The 16,920-nt window shown below is 43.3% G+C and overlaps 1 protein-coding gene across 3 annotated transcripts in view; it reads left to right on the top strand.

Moving 5' to 3' along the window:
- The window catches only part of AMOT (angiomotin), a 59,843-nt gene that overhangs the window by 31,089 nt on the left and 11,834 nt on the right, over positions 1 to 16,920 (top strand). For all 3 annotated transcript variants that reach the window (XM_088172956.1, XM_088172955.1, XM_014877141.2), the window contains exons 4-7: positions 2,662 to 3,115; positions 4,492 to 4,636; positions 5,942 to 6,034; positions 8,606 to 8,751. In XM_088172956.1, coding sequence (XP_088029082.1) covers positions 2,662 to 3,115; positions 4,492 to 4,636; positions 5,942 to 6,034; positions 8,606 to 8,751 — 838 coding nt within the window. The remainder of the gene's footprint in view (positions 1 to 2,661; positions 3,116 to 4,491; positions 4,637 to 5,941; positions 6,035 to 8,605; positions 8,752 to 16,920) is intronic.

The following is a 16,920-nucleotide window of genomic DNA, read 5'->3' as shown; positions in this document are numbered from 1 at the left end:
TGGTGTCACTGTGAGGTTACAAGGATTTTTAAATACATTTTTTAAAGGTAGGATGCATTAACCCAGCTGTGCTATCTCCTTCTGCTGGGAATATAAATGCATTTGTGACATTTTGGAAGCCCTAGTGCTGTTGGATTCAGAACTAGAGGCTCCAAGCTCTCATGTTCTAGCTTGAGCCCACAAGATTGTTATAATATCAAGATTATGAGAGGTTTTAGATGTGAGTGCCAAGATGCTGGAATTCTTGGAAATGTATCCTGTTTAGAAATACTCAGCCATGATTTCCTAGAGTTGTTCTTTACAATAGGTTTTAAAAAAAGGATCATTACAAATCATGTCAGTTCGTTTGTCCCTTCAGAATTAAAGTGCTGCTGTTATTCTTTGGCCATCATTTTGATCATTTTGTTCCTTTCATTGGTGCTCAGGATGGCAAGGTTCTGCTACTGGGTCTCTGTTGACAGAATAACGAGATGTTTTTAGTCAAATAACTCCAATTCTTACCATTGGCATCTAAATCATCCTCATTAGGCTTACAAGGTTAACTCACTGAGGCCAGTCTCCCTGAGTAACTGCTCCAGGTTGTTTTCAGACTGGAAAAGAATGTTTTGTAGTTTGAAAATTGTGTTTTGCATCCATGAGGTGGACTGGGAATGTATTTCTTTTTGATCTAATTCTGTAGGTCATCACAGATGAAATGTCACAGCAAGGTTATTCCCTAGTTGATAACAGCATCAAAGCAGAGCTGTGGTGATAGGTAAAGAATAAACTCAAGGAGATGAGTGGTTTGTGATGATGCAAAGTTTTAACTCTGCATGCAACTGGGTGAGCTAAGAAAGCAGCTGGAAATTACCTGAGACAAACCAGGTGACCTTGAGCATGGCCTGTGATGGTTTTGCCTCGTTTTTCATGATGAGAACTGGCAAATGAAGTTAATGAAATCAATGCAACAATAAGTAGAGCTGCCCCCCTGGGAGGAGAAGAACCAAATTGCTGCTACTAAACTGAACATTCCTGAGGAAATTAATTGCACATCGCTCTTCTGCATGACCTCCTGAAATTCTCATGCTGCAAATGATCATTTCTGGGGAAATACAGCTCCTGAAATGATGCTGCTGGCAGGGACCACAGTCACTTGAATGTGAGAAGAAGACAAACATTAGCTAGAGCAGTGATTCTCTACTTTTTCTTAGTTAACAAAGGCTAGATTTGTTTCCCCATGAAGGAATGTGAGCAGGAGCTTGGAGGTTTCTCTGCTGGGAAGCAGGGCGATGAGACATGAGGGGCATGATGCTGAATTAGTCAACCCTGTGCTGGGCTGAGAGCTGCTGAACTCCCCTGTGCTGCTGCCAGATGTGAGTAGTGCCCAGATGTGAGTGGTGGGTACAAGGAGTGATTCCTGCTTTCTTGGAGAGCAGGAGGGATGGTACTGAGTGTTTGCACTTGGGCTGAGAAGCATTTTGAGTAACCCTTTAGTTCCCAGCTCAGCTCACTGTTGCCAGTCCCTCCAAGGCTCCTGATGCTGTGGGAATTCTGCCTTGTCCATCCTCTGCAGGGCAGGAGTCCCTCCTGGGAGCACAGGCAGCCAGGGGGGTATTCTGTAGCAGCTCTGGCCAGGTGGAACAACAGTGTGTGCTTTTCCAGCTGCAGGGCTGAAGTGCATCCCAAAGGGTGGGAAATTTTGTCAGAGCAGCAGGAGAGTTTCAGGACACGCTGAACTGCCAGGCTGGGTCTGCTCTGGGCTGAACTCTGTGCTCAGGAAGAGACTGGCTGCAGCATGGAGAGGGAGGGACTTCAACTGTTAGAATAAAGAACATCCAGACAAGTTAAAGGTTGAAGGTTTTTGGAGGAGAAAGCAAATCCTGCCTCCTGAGGTCATCCAAGCATGATAAATCCACACAGTCTTCTCAGAGAGATTTCTTACTTGGCTAATGCAGCAGAGTTGAACTGGGGATCTCCAGAGCCTGGGAAATGTGAGAAGGTGTAGCTTGGATTTAGTTCTGTGATGGACTCAGGCGTGTTACAGATTGTTAGATATGTCTCTGATAGCCTGGAGAGGTTATTGTTAGGAGCAGTAAACACTGCATAGGACAGTGCAGGTTGGACTGAAAATGCTGCTTCTGATTCTTGGGTTGGTTTTCAGATCCTTTAATTGTCTCATTTAACCAGGCTGCAGTTTACTGGTTGATATTTCAGAAATCTCAGATCAGTGGTACTGGAATACTGGCATCAAGCTTAGGCAATGCTTTTAACCCTCTATCATGGCTTGCAGAAGAAAATTAATTGTTTTCTCGATGACAGATGGCACATTTAAGGCCAGAACAAAAGAGCTTCTTCCTAGCAGTCCTTAGTTGAGCAGTTTTATCCACAAAGTGTGGAGAAAGTGCATCAACAACTACTGGCCAAAATTATTTTCATAACCTTTCTGTTAGTGTTTCTGTAAAAATAGTCTCGAGAGGAAACACCTTTGTGCCCTTAGAATAAATTTTCTGCTAAAGATTTGATTTTGAAACATTTTTTAAAAACAGACTTTAAAAATGGAAGAAAGCCTCACTTGAGTCTTGGTATGGGAAGACCTGTGCTCAGGAGTTACACACCTTGTCCCTGGTTTTGTGCACCTTCCTCTGCATGACTGTGATGGAGCCTGTGCTTTCTGTTTTCCAGGCAGAACCCAGATGTGCAGCTGCAGTTACAACAGAGACCACCTCACCACCACAGCCCGACTTCTTCCTTGACATCCCTGGGATCTTTGACTTTGCTCCAGTCTCCACCACCCTCTAGGCTGTCCCCTTCCCAGCACCAGCAACCTCTGACTCCCAGCCAGGCAGATCCTGGCATCCTGCCACGGACCCAGCAGCCTTTCTTGTCCAACCCAGTCCATCAGGGAGATCTGTACCGACTATGCCAGCCCTTCCTGGGCCCGCAGCAGCAGCAAGGCGACTCCTACTCCGTGATGCCCCGGGCCCAGCAGATCCCTTCCCCCTACCAACAGATGCAAGTGGATCCTTTTGCCATCGTTTCCAGGGCCCAGCAAATGGTGGAAATCCTGTCGGAGGAGAACCGCTCCCTACGGCAGGAGCTGGATGGGTGCTATGAGAAAGTGGCCCGGCTGCAGAAGGTGGGTGGTTGTGGAATTCAGGCATTCTCCTGTCTCTGGTCTAGTCCCTAATTTAATCATTTAATCTGCAATTGTTGGATTCCTTTGCTGAAGGGATTGATTATGTACTTTTGTATGTAGATTGATTAGTCTGTGTCCTGTGCCTTTGGGCATCAGCTTAACATTGGCAGTAGATGGGATCAAAGCATTCTGTTTTCTGCTAACAATTCATTGACCATGCTCAAAAGCACATCCTCCTTAGCTGCTGAAGAGGCTGACTGCTTGGCTTGCTTGTCCAGGATAGCAGCACGTTTAATTTTCCCAAAAAGACTTCAGAGCTGCAGGAAGGGCCTGTTTGGGATGGCACGAGACCACAGCCACTCAAGGAGGCACAGGGGACATTGCTACAAAACTGGTTGGCACCACAGTATGCAGGGCAAGTAGTGCTGCTATGGCTACACTAAAGACATTTGGACTGCAGGACTGGGGCTAACACTCCTTTTGTCCCTCTCTCAACACCACACAATTTCCATGAAAACTTAATGTCTTGATTTGAACCCAGCTATTTGCCACCTTTGGCTTTATGGAACAAGCAGAGTAAATGATGCTAAGACATTTAAAAGAAAATACCCCAGTGAGACCCATCATTAACGTGCATGTGTAGAGGTAGTTTCATGCTGCCTCACAGAAATAACTTCTTGATGACCAGTGGTTTAAAGCTGAGCAGGAGGTCAGCTTTGCTTCTGCCTTGCAGCTGTGGAAAGGCTAATGCTACTTAGCAATTTAAGATTTTGTTTCTCTTGCTGTGCTCTTTTCACTGAGCAGTGTTCGAGGCCAGAAAAATGTGTGGCTGCTTGTCTTTGAGTTCAGGTGACCAGTGTGGCTTTCCACACTCATTATTCCCCATGTTACCTCTTACCAGGGACATATGTTCATTTGCTTGTATTTTTTTGGAAGGTTTCTGGCCAGGAAATACTTGAGAGAATTGTTTGACAGCTTCCTGATAATGACAGAAGGATACAAATGCACTTCCCTCCACCTCCCTGCTAATCACTGGCTGTAGACAGTGCTGATGGGATTTGCTATGGTGTGGATCCACACTTCCAGAGCAAACCATGCCCAGCAAGGAGAGTTAGGAGAGAATCTCCTGCTCTGGATGATCAGAGAAGCTTTACACTGACGGCTAAAAGGAAGGATAAACCATATTTTATTGCAAAATTATTCAACCACTGATATTCTTTCTATAGAGGGATTCATCACGGACCTGAGGCTTTCTTTTACTTAGTGTATAAGTGTAGGTTTCCCTCAATAAAGAACACTTGAGACAAAGTAATTTCCTGAGACAATGAGATTTGTTAGTGAAAAATAGTAAGTGCTTGTTTTCACTTCCACTGCAGCTGGAGACAGAAATTCAGCAAGTTTCAGAGGCATACAAAAACCTGGAGAAATCATCCTCTAAGCGAGATGCCCTGGAAAAGGCCATGAGAAACAAACTGGAAGGAGAAATTCGTAGGCTTCATGATTTCAACAGGGATCTAAGAGGTAAATGAAGTAAAACTTCTGTTCTTCAATGCTGGGGGTTTTTATTGTTATGCTTTCTTGGCAGGACAGAGTTTTGCTGCAGAATTCAGTGTCTGACACGTCTGGAATATGACAGGATACTCAGGTGCATTCAGTAGTCAGAGATTTTAGGCACTTGCTGGAAGAATGGAAAAGACAGGTTTAGGAGAGGGCTGTAGTCTTTCATTTCCAGCCTGTTTCTCATTGACAAGAAACATGTGATAAGCCAAATACCATAAACCAGATGCAAGCCTGGAATTCTCTCATGTCTTTTATCCTAGAGACAATTTGTACAATTTGTTCAGTTTACACAAATGGAAAGAGGTTTTGCTGACTGCCTAATCCCACACCAGGCACGTTCACTTTATTTCCTGTCCAGTGACCCTTTTAGCACTGACATACAAACTGCAGAGTGTCTGTTCTTCCTGAAGGTCTTGTCATTCCTTATCAATGTAGGCATCTGGTTTTTTGGATCTCCCTTCCTTTTCCAGAGTGAGATGTTATTGGTGTCTGGCTCTTGCTAAGAGGCTGAGGCAGCACCACTGCTGGCAGCAGAGTGGTGTTGAGTGGTATTTGACCTTACTGGGGGTAAAAGTTTAAGCATTAGTTTGGAAGGTGGAAAACATCTGCAATTTGAGATTTTTGAAGGTGCACAAACAGTCGTTTGAACTGTAAGTTTAATTTTTTTAAGGAAGCCTTCCGATTGTCCTGCATGCTCTCACTGCCTCATGTCTTTTATTAAGACTCCCAGAAATTGTTTTACATCCAGGAAGTAAAACCATACATTTCCCAGTACTGTACACAAAGGCCTGCATTAAATAATCTTATTCATAATAAAACACAGAATAAACATTTCATTCTAATTTTCACAGACTGAGACAAATTTCTTGAAGCAGCAGAGCCGTTAAGCTGTTTTTAGAGTTTTACACTATTCCCTCAAGTCAGATAATTGGACAAGAGTGATTTAATTTTCTGTTAAGATCTAGTGGAGAATTATAATAGATCTTTTAATTGCATGTTGGATTTATTTGTGTAGAAAAAATAAAGGTATAAATTAAAAAAATGAACTTCTGTGTTATAAATGTTTAAAATAATTTCTTTGGAACTTTAACCTGTTTTGTCTCATTGAATGTATTTCCTTAACATTTCAATAGTGAGTGCCAACTTCTAATAGGCTGTAGAATTAGGAGATCCATTCCCCCAGCATCGGGAATGCCCTGAACAGATGTAACTTAATGCTTGAAAGTTTTAAATTATTTAATTTGCTTTTATTGGATGTTTTTGCAGAACGTATGGAGACAGCCAACAAGCAGCTGGCAGAGAAGGAGTTTGAGGGGTCTGAAGACAATCGGAAAACCATCTCCCAGCTCTTTGCACAGAGTGAGTTCCACAGCCATTATGGGTCAGTGGAAAGCTCCAGTCACCCTGGGAAGGAGGACAGTGCAGCAGGTTAATTATCAGCACAGAAAGCAGGGCAGTGGCAGTCCAAAACTGGCAGTGGAGAAAGGAGGAGGGATTCAAGAATTCCTTTTCTGTCAGCATGTAAAGTCTATCTGATGGGATTTTATTAGAGATTTTGGAGCAAAGGTAATTTGCAGTTAAATTGTAAAATTAGTGTTTACCCCATAATTTCCATACTTTATCCACCTATTTTGTTCCTTGAAAGCTTTGAAATTAAACCTTCCCAGGCTGACAGGAGTCTTGGCACGAGTTAAGGCCAGTAGGAGAGGAGCCTGGTAGGTCTCCTATCTCCTTCCTCTTTAATTTGCCACTGCCCTATCCTGTTCAGCAAAAATAAAGGGGATGAACACTCCTGCAGTCTTCTGGGCTGGGTGAGGGTCAGGAATTCTGTCCACAGCAGTGGATTTATCACAAGGCAAACCAAAATGATGGGTGTGAAATGCTGCTTTTCCTTTGTTCTGAAATGTCTTGAGGCCGACGGCGCCGGGCCAACTTTTCTCTCATCCCACAGTGTGCTCCACCCTTCTGACAATGCTCACTTTTCTCCAATTGTTATATAAAAAGGTAGTGCAATAAAATTGCAAAACAGAGTTTTTCTGTGGTGTAATAGGCACTGCAGCTACCCTGACAGATTCTGGTGTCCCTCTCTTGTGTCATCTTTAGCTTATTCCTTGTGGTTTGCCTTGCAAGCAAATGGCTGTCAGGGAGTGAATTCCAAACTCCTGGTGGTACTGGGAAGTCTGGGAGTTTAGTTTCTCCTTCTGCTGGGTGGACACTGAGGTTCATAGGTGCACCCAAAAAGGTGGGGATGTCAAAACTATGGGGCCTCTCCTTTTGGATGAACATGGAATCCACAGTGCTGCATTTTATCCGTCCCAGCATTTCTAGGGGTGCTGCAGGCACTTGTCAAGTGAAGCAGTTCTCATTTGGAGAAAAGTCTGCAACAAAACCTCCAAAAGCCTCTCTGCAAGCATTTCCAGATTAACAGACAGCCTGGTAGCACTGACTGATACCTGCTGGCATAATTCCACCCTGTCTCAATGCAGCACAGTCTCTGCAGTACAGTTTAATGTGTTCACACTGGCAGCAGCTCATTCCTGGGTGGAAGAGAAATGCTGGGAAAAGATGGGCAAAAAAAATAAGCAGGTGATGACATTTGTCCTTATGTCCTGGGCTGCCTCTGAGTTGCACTCAGGATTTGCTCTGCAGAATTCTGGGTGCTGTTGGTGGACAGGTTTGTTTTGCAACCTGTGTGTGGGCTGTGTTGATTCTCTGGCAGAAGGGAATCTTTAGCTACTCTGTGTTGCTAAAGCTTTGCTCCTGGCTCTTTGCTGGCAGAAGAAAAGGAGTAATTGTGGTCCTGTAAAGATAGTTATGCACATGCTTGCACAAATGGGCCTATGTACTCCATATGCAGTCTGTCCTAACACCCAGCACCTCGTTCCTGTTTTTCAAGCCTTCCACTCCTTGTCCTCATTCCTTTGTCGTGGGATATTGGTTTCTGGAATGCAGTTTCTCTGGTGTCATCAGTGCTGGGTGTAGATCACTCCAGGGAGTATTCTGTGGTTGTGTATCCAGCAAGTGGGTTAATGTTATCTTTGGAGCTGGTTGGCTTGAGCTGGGAATGGCAACGTACTCAGAGGACATCAGCTCTGTGTTGTGGCTTTGCCTTACACCCTGTGTGATGATTTCTCCAGTCTCCAATTATTTTTATCCCATCTATTTTTTATGAAGGTGATGCAGTGCCCTGTTCCTGCAACACTCAGCATTGCTGCTCCAACAGCATCCAGCTTTTCCTGGAGAGCAGCAGCAAAGGATGAGGTGCTGTGTTTGGGGTGGCAGGTCTGCTCTGAGGAGGGACAGAACAGATGTATGTGCCTCCCTTCTGGCCCAGGGATCATTTTTACAGGCAGTAAGGACGTAAAGGAAGTAAAGGAAGACTGAGGAGTTCTTACTGCTGATTTGTTTTCTGACTCCTCTGAAGATATTGCTAGAGGTTCCTCTGAGAAGGGACAGAACCCCCTTCCAGTTTGGAGGGTCAGTGTGGAAAAAAGGAACACAAGTTTTTCAAGAACACCAGTCTGCTATCTCTCTCCCCAGCCTAAGATATTAAAATTTTGTTTTGTATTAAAAGTTTGTTTTCCACTGCTGAAAGCTCAGAGGTGAAGAGGTGCCAAGTTTCACTAACTATCTATATAATCACAGCAAATTACCTGAGTAACTGTACTGAGTGATGCACCTTCTATTCCTTCTCACTATCTTTGTGGCACATTGTTGCTTGAAGGTACCATACTTGTTTTTCAGGATTACAGGCCCTTCTCTTCCTTGAAAGCCATGTCCTTTTATTTTCCCTCTTAGCACTAGATTTGCATTCTTTTTCTTGTGAGAAGTCCCAGTGCAATCTTCCCTTCACCTCTGGAATGAAAGGCTCCTGAAAACTGGGCAGAGACAAGTGCTTTGCATTGACAACTATCACTTTTTTATCCTTAGACAAGGAAACACAGCGGGAAAAAGAGAAACTGGAAATAGAGCTGGCTGCTGCCCGCTCCACCAACGAGGACCAGCGGAGACACATCGAGATCCGAGACCAGGCCCTGAACAATGCTCAGGCCAAGGTGGTGAAACTGGAGGAGGAGGTAAGGATGCTGAGAGAGAGGAGTCAGGGTAGCTTGTATTCCAGCAAAAGTGGCTGTGGGAATGAGTTTGTCTTGTGGAAGTTATAAGGAAATCTGCTTTCTTCAAAGCTGTTTCTATCAGCTTAGCTTCGTGTTGACTAGCTAAACAGATAAGCCACAAATCTCTATTTCCTTGGAAATGCTTTTGTCTAAGCAGCCATATTTTGTTTTCTTTTTGTTTCAACTTGTAAAACTGGGCTGGAAGTAGAATCTCAGCCCTGGAAACGCACTGAACTTGGCAGGAATTCAAATCTGGATGGACTTTCAAGTAATATGAGATGAATGCAGCTTGTCCCCTTGCCAGGTGTGGGGACAGTGCAGATCACCGTATGTGCCCAGTATTTGTAATAAGCTGGGCATGACCTTAGTTGTTTTCTCTCCCTTCCCTCCCAAGAAGAGATAATGCATTTGAGCTGCTTAGCTGGGCAGCTTTCACAGCAATTTCTTTTGTAGCTTTGTCCCTGCCATTCATGGCTCACCTTTGTGCCCCTCTGCGTCACGGTGTCCGTCCTTTCCTCCCTCCTCCTGCTTTCCTCTCAAAGGCCTCACTTCCCACTCCAGCCTCTGCTTCCTTTACTCCTGCTCTTCCTCCATGGAGAGTCTCAGGAGGAAATCTCCTGACCAAGCACACTTCCTCACTGCAGATTTGTTCTCCAACCCTGCCATCTCCTTGGCACTCAGCGTCCTCCTCAGCTGGGCACTGTGCCTGTGTCCACCTGAATTTTGCTGCCTTCAGAGACATTCCTCAAACCCCCCCTTTGTCTGCTTTTAGTTCTCTCTCCCTTCAGGATCGCATTGTGCCAACAGAGGAATAATTAAGTACTAGGTGAATATCCTTCGGTCCCAGGTACAGGTTTAACTCATTTCTGAGTTTTAGCCTGCTCTTCTCTGAGCACTGGATTTGCCTCAGTAGCCCTCCCCTGAACCTTCCTCTGTCTTTCCCTGGTGTCCTTAATTTTTGCCCCTCCTTTAATCTCTTCATGGAAGCCTTCCCTCAGTCCCTCTAGGTCTCCCCTGGACCTGCTCTGCTCATCCAGGATGTTTTTGTGGGTTTCCCTGCTGTCATAACCTCTTTTAGCCTGTCATGGCTGACTTGCTCTCACTCAGGGGACAGGGAGCATTAGGTTATAGGGTAATTTACATGTGACATAGCTCTCCTTGGCTCTCAAACTATTCTGTCATTGATTCTGCAATGTATTGGAGCTCTTTGGCTTTCATTCAAATTTCAGCACCTTATTTAAAAGTCTGATGTGTCACTAACTCCAAGTACGTGGGACATCCTTGTGGTTTCCCTGGAAAATGCTTCGAGTCAGTGTGGATGAGATGCTCTGATCAGCTGGGCCAGCACACGCAGCACATGGCTGGCTTGAACCTTTGTGTAGGCACTAAGTTTGGCTCCCTCACAGTAAAGATGAAGCCTTGAGGGGTAATAATAATTGTATGCTTTATTTTCAAAAGACTGCTCTTGTTTTACTAGAAGAATTGGGTTTAGTGTATTTCTGCCTAGGTAGAACAATGAAATAGGTAAGTCACTCTGGGCTAAATTGCATGGTAGCTTAAAAAAGTGCATAGGCTGATACAGAGTGAAATGATCTGCATGAGGGCTTGTGGTCACATGCATCCAACCTTTGCCTGAATCCCAGGGTGTGCAGGAAGTGCCACCCTTCCTGCTGTAGATAAATATGGAAGTGTCTCAGTGAGGGAGCAGGAATTAACTCTGCTTTTTCTTAGAGGTGAGAGAGAATAAGGGGAAACAAATGGTAGAGAGTCACTTTTTCAGGCTTCTCAAATCACTTTTTAATGAAATACTTAGGATTATAACGCATTTGCTGCCTCATTAGTGTTGAACTGTGGGAAGTTCTCCAATCCCCAGGCTGTTTGGTAACTCCAAAAGGCAGCCAAGGAGCTGCTCAGAGCTCAGGACACCTTGAGAAAGGGCTAGGAACACCATTCTGAGTTAGGGGCATTCAGTGGCCAAGAGATATGAACAGTTTGTGGATTATTTCTTTATTCTGGCCAGGTTAATCTGAGTGACTAGTCCCTGTAAGTGTCAGGAATTTCCAAACTGGTCCTGCAGAAGAGGGTGGAGTTTCTTAGGCTCGGGTTTGGCAGCTACTCTGGCTCAGGGCCTGAGGGGGGATGCATATTTCAGTTGTTGCCTCCTGTAATGTACATTTGCAGCTTTTCTTTTTACCCATTCCATTTTCCTATTAAGCAGAGTAACCTTGCTTTGTATGCACCAGATCTTTTATAAAAAGAATATTTCCATTCTAGGGGGAGCTATAAGCCATATATGACTGTAACTGAATTTAAGTGTTGTATTGGAACTGGAGCTTTAGATTCTTTTCAGAACTCTTGGCTTGAATTGCCAGTCTGGACAAAACCACCCATCTGTAAAATGTAGACACTTGTCTACACCTGTAAAACTTTGAGGGTTTTTATATATCCTGGAGTTTAGCATCCAGGTTAGAGTGGAAGGAGAGATAAAGGGATGCTAAATGTGATGTAGAAAGGAATGATTTTGGAGATACTGAAGTACAGTGTGAAGCAGTTGGATGCAAAAGTATACATTCACAGAATGCTTCCACTGTTAGCAGGGGTGAAATGGCTCTTCAAATTTAGAACAAGCTGCCATTAAAGGTTTTGATAGTATGGGGTTTATTTCTGCAAAGTGCAAAATAGGGTGAGTGATCATAAATATTTAAAGCAAACTTAAATGTGTCTATGAACAGAATTCCTATGTATATGTTTTATATATACTATTTAAACTTCACTACTTCTCTACTCTCCATAAAGATACACAGTTATTAACCCCTATTTTCACTTCTCTATTTTTGTTCTTCCCTTTAGTAAATGTTCCACAGTTTTGCAAAAATCAACAGCTTGCTAAACTTGTTTCTAGTGAAGTATTGGTCTGTGGTTTCTGAAATCAAAACCTCAGATTATTTTCATTACGTGTAATATATTTGACATAAATTGAACATACTTGAGGTAAAATGTGTGTTAGTTTAAAAATGTATGTCGCAGTTAGTGGTAATAATATTTGGAGCTAAAGCACTGAAAAATTCTCATTTTGGAGCATAGATTGCTGTGAGGGTCTCAAGTGGGATGGCAGCAGGGTTGTGGCTGGTCACACAGGATTTAACCCCATCTGCTCACATACACCTTGAGTGCCTGGAGCAGATGGAGCAGTTAAACTGGGCTTTGCAGAAAGTTGTGCTTTGGGCACAACTGCTGGCTTTGCAGAAAGGACCATCCTGACCCACCTGACACTGAGTAAATGCTGATTTGCTGCCAGTCCTTACCAGACTTGGAATGTTGCAGGAGGGAGTTTGGTGCCAAATACTTTATCTAACCACAACTGCTGAGTGCAGAGGCTATAAGTGCTACTGGTTTTAAATTTTTTCCCCTCAAACTTGGTCATTTCTGCTTACCCTATTTGATTTATACCATGGAAGACCACACTTCAACTTAAGAAAAGTTTGTGGGTTTTTTATAGTAGTGTAACTTGTACTCCTTTGCTCTTTTGCTTTACAAACTACTTTTTTACCGAGTGCCTCAAGGAGACAACTTTGAAGAATAGTGACAACCACCAGGAAGATAAAAATATCTGCTCTTTGCCATCCTCACACACACACACCTTGCAGTGGGAAGAGGAGACAGATGACCTTTCTAATGGGGAGAAGCTGGGGGATAAGGGAGGGGATGAGTTTGAATGAAATATCTTTTCTAAAATTGCTTGTGTTTAGAAGTTCTAAGATCCTTCATTCATCAGAATTCTACTGGAAGCAGATACCAGCTGAGATACTGTGTTCATTTCTCACTGTGCTGTTGTGGAGAGAAAAAATGCTCTGTTTCTGATAACACTGAGGGTTCTGTCTGGGGGGAAATACAAAAATACATTTCCCAATGACATCTATTGTACTTTTTATGCTGTGCCTGAGACACTTTCAGAACAGAGCTCTGGCTTGTAAGGAGGAGACCCAAAGGAGAGCTGTCTGCTTGATGCCTGGTCTCGTTTTTTCCAGTCACTTCCCTGGGTCTATAAAAAGCTATTCCTGGTCTCCAGAGCTTTGTTTCACATAGACTCTGAGAGCTACCTAATACTCCTTTCAGGAAGGAGTTGCTTCTAAAAGGGACACTTTTTGGATGGCTTGTCACTCGTGGATGGATTGGGTGCAGAAGGGAGAAACCTCCCTGTTTTCCCTGTAGCTGGTTTTCTCTAATGAGCTGCATTCTTATGACAGAGCTGCCTTTTTATTGCCATGTCACTGTCTCACATATTCTGCCTGTTAGTGATTTTCCAGAGGTGGCTTTGAGAGTTGGAACTTTTATTTTAACACAAACAAACGGGGCGACGACATTGTGACATTCCCATACCGCAAACACTGTTCCCTAGCAAGAGGATAGTGTTACCAAATTGTTTCAGCAGGAATTCTTGCTGAGGCCACTGGCGCCTTGTTGGGCCTGAATTCAAACAAACTGAGGGTTCAAAGGCATCCTAGAGGAATATATTCCAACTGCAAGAGGGTGAGGTGATTTAAACGTGCTTGCTGGCTCTTTTATTTCTTTTTTTTTTAACTACATTTCTGCCATAGCAGGCAAATTCTTGTGGGAAAACACATTTTCAGCTGCATCTGAATGGATTCAGCTTTAGGATAAACCCAGAATGTTATGAAAACACCCTGAATATATTAAACAAAGGACTTTGAAGACATCAGAAATAGTGGGTGGGAGACAAGCAGATGCTGATGAGTGTTACCAATTTGCTGAAATAGGAGCTGTCCAAGATGAAGAGGGTAATGGCTGGGTTTGACAAAACGCCCAGGAGAGTTCTGAATCATTGCAGGAAGTCTCCTCTTCTTCCCCAGGAAAAAAAAAAAAATCTTTGCTGAGTAACACATCTGGAAGCAATGAATCTCTCTCCAAAAAGATCCTTCCCCCTCACCTGCTGTGTCCAGGGCTGTTTTGTCCTGCACAGGCAGCTCCAGTTGGAGGATGGTACAGCCTGCTTTGTGCCTTGAGACTTGACTGAAAATTCCTCATTCCTGTGTGCCTCTGGTCCCTTTCCATGAAACCTCTGTGCCCTCCTCAGAGACTTCCTTCTGCAAGCACCTGGGATCCCTGGAAGGCATTGCATGGTTTGTCAAAGCATAAATAAATGAGGAACAGGATTTGTTTGGCTTTTAGAATGTTGTTAATTCCCTTTCTGCTGGGCAGTTGTAGTATTAATCAAATATCCCGTTTGTGAGAGGAAAACTTTGTCTTTGGCCATTGATTTTACACCATGCAAATACATGCCAAGAGAGAGGGGAAGTTCAGTGAAGCTGGAAATACTTGAGAATCTTGCAGGGATATTGCCTGCATTGCTTTGCTTTTTTTCCACTGGATTTCTGTGGAGCCAGGGCCAGTCATGGTCATCTTTATTTTTCTTGTCCCCAGTCCTGTTGCAGAATTTATGTAGATTTTGTAGTAAATGGTAACTGGAGAGTGACTGCTCCTGTTTACATTAGTTTAGTTAGAAAATTTTGTTGTTAAAATTATAGCTTGACCTCTCATGCTTGGTTAGGACATTTTCCAAAGCAGTCAGGGATTGACCTGGAGATGATAAGGACATTATTAAAATTGTGCTGTAGGAAATACTGGGAATGGATAGAGTCATCCTGCTGTGCTTCCAGACATGAACTGAGGTTATTTGAGATCTTACATCATAAATAGGTGTTAAAATAAAGATATTCTCATTAGCAAAGTGCTCTGCATTTTCAGAGCACCCTTGGAGGCAAAGCAGTTATGATACATTATGTGAACATGAGCTTGCTTCTTAGTTAAATGCTGTACCATCAAAAGGAAAATTACTATCTTGTCAAATTTATTTAAAATTACATCCCAAAGGGTGTGACTGCATCCTTGTAAAGCTTCAGGAATGAACTCTTATCTAGAGCACGTGTTCACTGCAAGGCCTGATGCAGAGGAGAGAATTCCAGCATCCTTTGATGCCATCCCTGCCCTGGTGGATGTTGCTGTGGCCCTTGGCACTGAGCAGCCAGTTTTGGTTCTTTGCTGGGAGAGAGGGTGGGGAATCCATGGCAAATGACCAAGAACAAGCCTCAGCACGCTGCCTTTTTTCCTTCTTCCCATCTTAGTTATGTCTTCAGCACCCTGGCAATACTCAGGAAATTGTTTCCAATTTCTGTCTTAGGAAAACAAGATCATATTCTTGATTTCTGGTAATGAAATCCCTCTGTGCTTGGAAGAATCATTCCTGATCCTCTTTACATTGAGAGTTCAGATCCAGTCAGAGGGATGAAAACCAAAAATGGAGAAATTAAATTTCCCTTCTACCACTTCTGAAGAATCCTAGTTTACAGCAAGGTGATTTTTTCTCACAAATACTTTCAGTAGCAGGTTGGTAGAGCTGGAAATGAATGAGAGTGCCAGAATATGCAGTGACTTAACATGAGGGCAGCAAGTGCATGAAATGAGATTATCTTATAGAGCAAGGATAATTCTGACAAAAGACATTGGGAAATTTGAGTTGTCTGGAGCACGTCCCATGCCTTTAAAGCTTACTGAACACCTGGGTTCCAAAAACCTGAAAATTATTTGAGGAATTCATGAGTTAATTCTGGCTTCAAGCTGTTGAAAAGACTACATGCACCAGCCCTAAATCTTCCAACATTCCTAATTCTCCCTGATGCTGGAAGATGAAGTGCATCCTGTGAAGGGAGAAAAAAGAAGTTGTCTTTCTGCAAAGCCACTGAACAAGCTGTGCCTGTACGTTGGGTCTGGTGCCCGAGCCAGGCGTGTGCAGGCAGTGCTGGGAACTTGGGCAACAGCTTGTGTTGCAACTTTTCACCTGCAGGTTTGGCTGATGGGAGCACGTTCAAAGTGAATGTTTCAGTGGAATTTCTGTGTCCTAATTCTGCTTTTTGGCTGGGCTCTTGGTATTCTTTGAATGCAGGCCAGAACGTTAATCCACACGTATGCATACTCAGGTTTGTTAATTGTGAAACTGTAAAATGTTGTCGGTGGCTGCTTTTGCAGGATTGTACCTTTTTATTTTAAAAACTGCTCAGAAATGTAAATGCTTTGTAGAAGAAATGTCCATCACCTCATCCTTAACTTCTTTTATAAAGAGGAGAGAGGGAGGAGAGCTGGTTTTGAAGAGATTATTTTTCAGTTTGATGCATGGTTTTTCACTGCTAATGAGTTTATCAAGTTGTTCCTCACTCTTGTCCAGGTCAAAACCCAAGATACTGAGTGCTCTCCATTTCTGGCTTCTGCTGCTGACCCTGTATTTATCACTTTTGGCAACTTTGAGCTGCTGTTAATCTGAGTCTAAAACTGGTGCATTAATCCACACTTTAATGAAGTCTGACAAACCTTAAATTGGCATTATCAAGTGCTATGATCTGGATTTAAAAAATTCATTATGTATAACATTTATTGATTTTCTGCAGAGCAGCAGTGGACTATTAAATTACATTAAAATGTTCTCATCCCTCCCATTCCAAACAAGCTTGAAATCTTGAGCAATCAAAGAATAAAAATACCTTTCTGCTGTACATGCAATGGTAGGAAGTCCTTTGGCTGGATTGCCCACTGTTTATTGTAACTTTTATTATAAAATTCTTGTTTGGGGAAAATCCTCTAAGGCAGCAACATTCATGCTGTGAGATTAGATGCCTGCTGACTTTATGGAGAGAGGAAAAGGATACTGTGTCTGGGATTAATGGTGTTGGGAGATTTTTCTGTCTCTGCTCTTCGCATTGCCTGAAGGAACAGGAGTGAGAAAAGGGAAAATATTTTAAGAAACACATGATAAGACCTTTTTGGAACAAAGGTGTGATGTAAGAACAGCTTGTGTTGTTCAGATCAAAGCATCCTGTGTCTGCTGAAACTGAGAGCAGATTCCTAGGGAACACTGTCAGAATGGGGCCAGCGAGCACTGATACTTTCACAGAATCCTTTCCGCTTCCAAGAAGGACTTCCTGAGCCAAAAGTGGTGTCTTTTGTCTTTAATATCCCTCAGTGGACTTCTCTTCCATGAAGCTGTAGAGCAGCTCTTTGAACTCACATAAGGGAGTCTGTGTTTTGCATTGTGGTGCTTCTCTAGGACTTTGGCTCTGA

This window comes from Sturnus vulgaris, chromosome 14 (assembly GCF_052056855.1).
Source record: "Sturnus vulgaris isolate bStuVul1 chromosome 14, bStuVul1.hap1, whole genome shotgun sequence".
NCBI lineage: Eukaryota > Metazoa > Chordata > Aves > Passeriformes > Sturnidae > Sturnus > Sturnus vulgaris.
The sequence above is the reverse complement of the archived record's forward strand: the minus strand, read 5'-3'. Positions and strand labels throughout refer to the sequence as shown.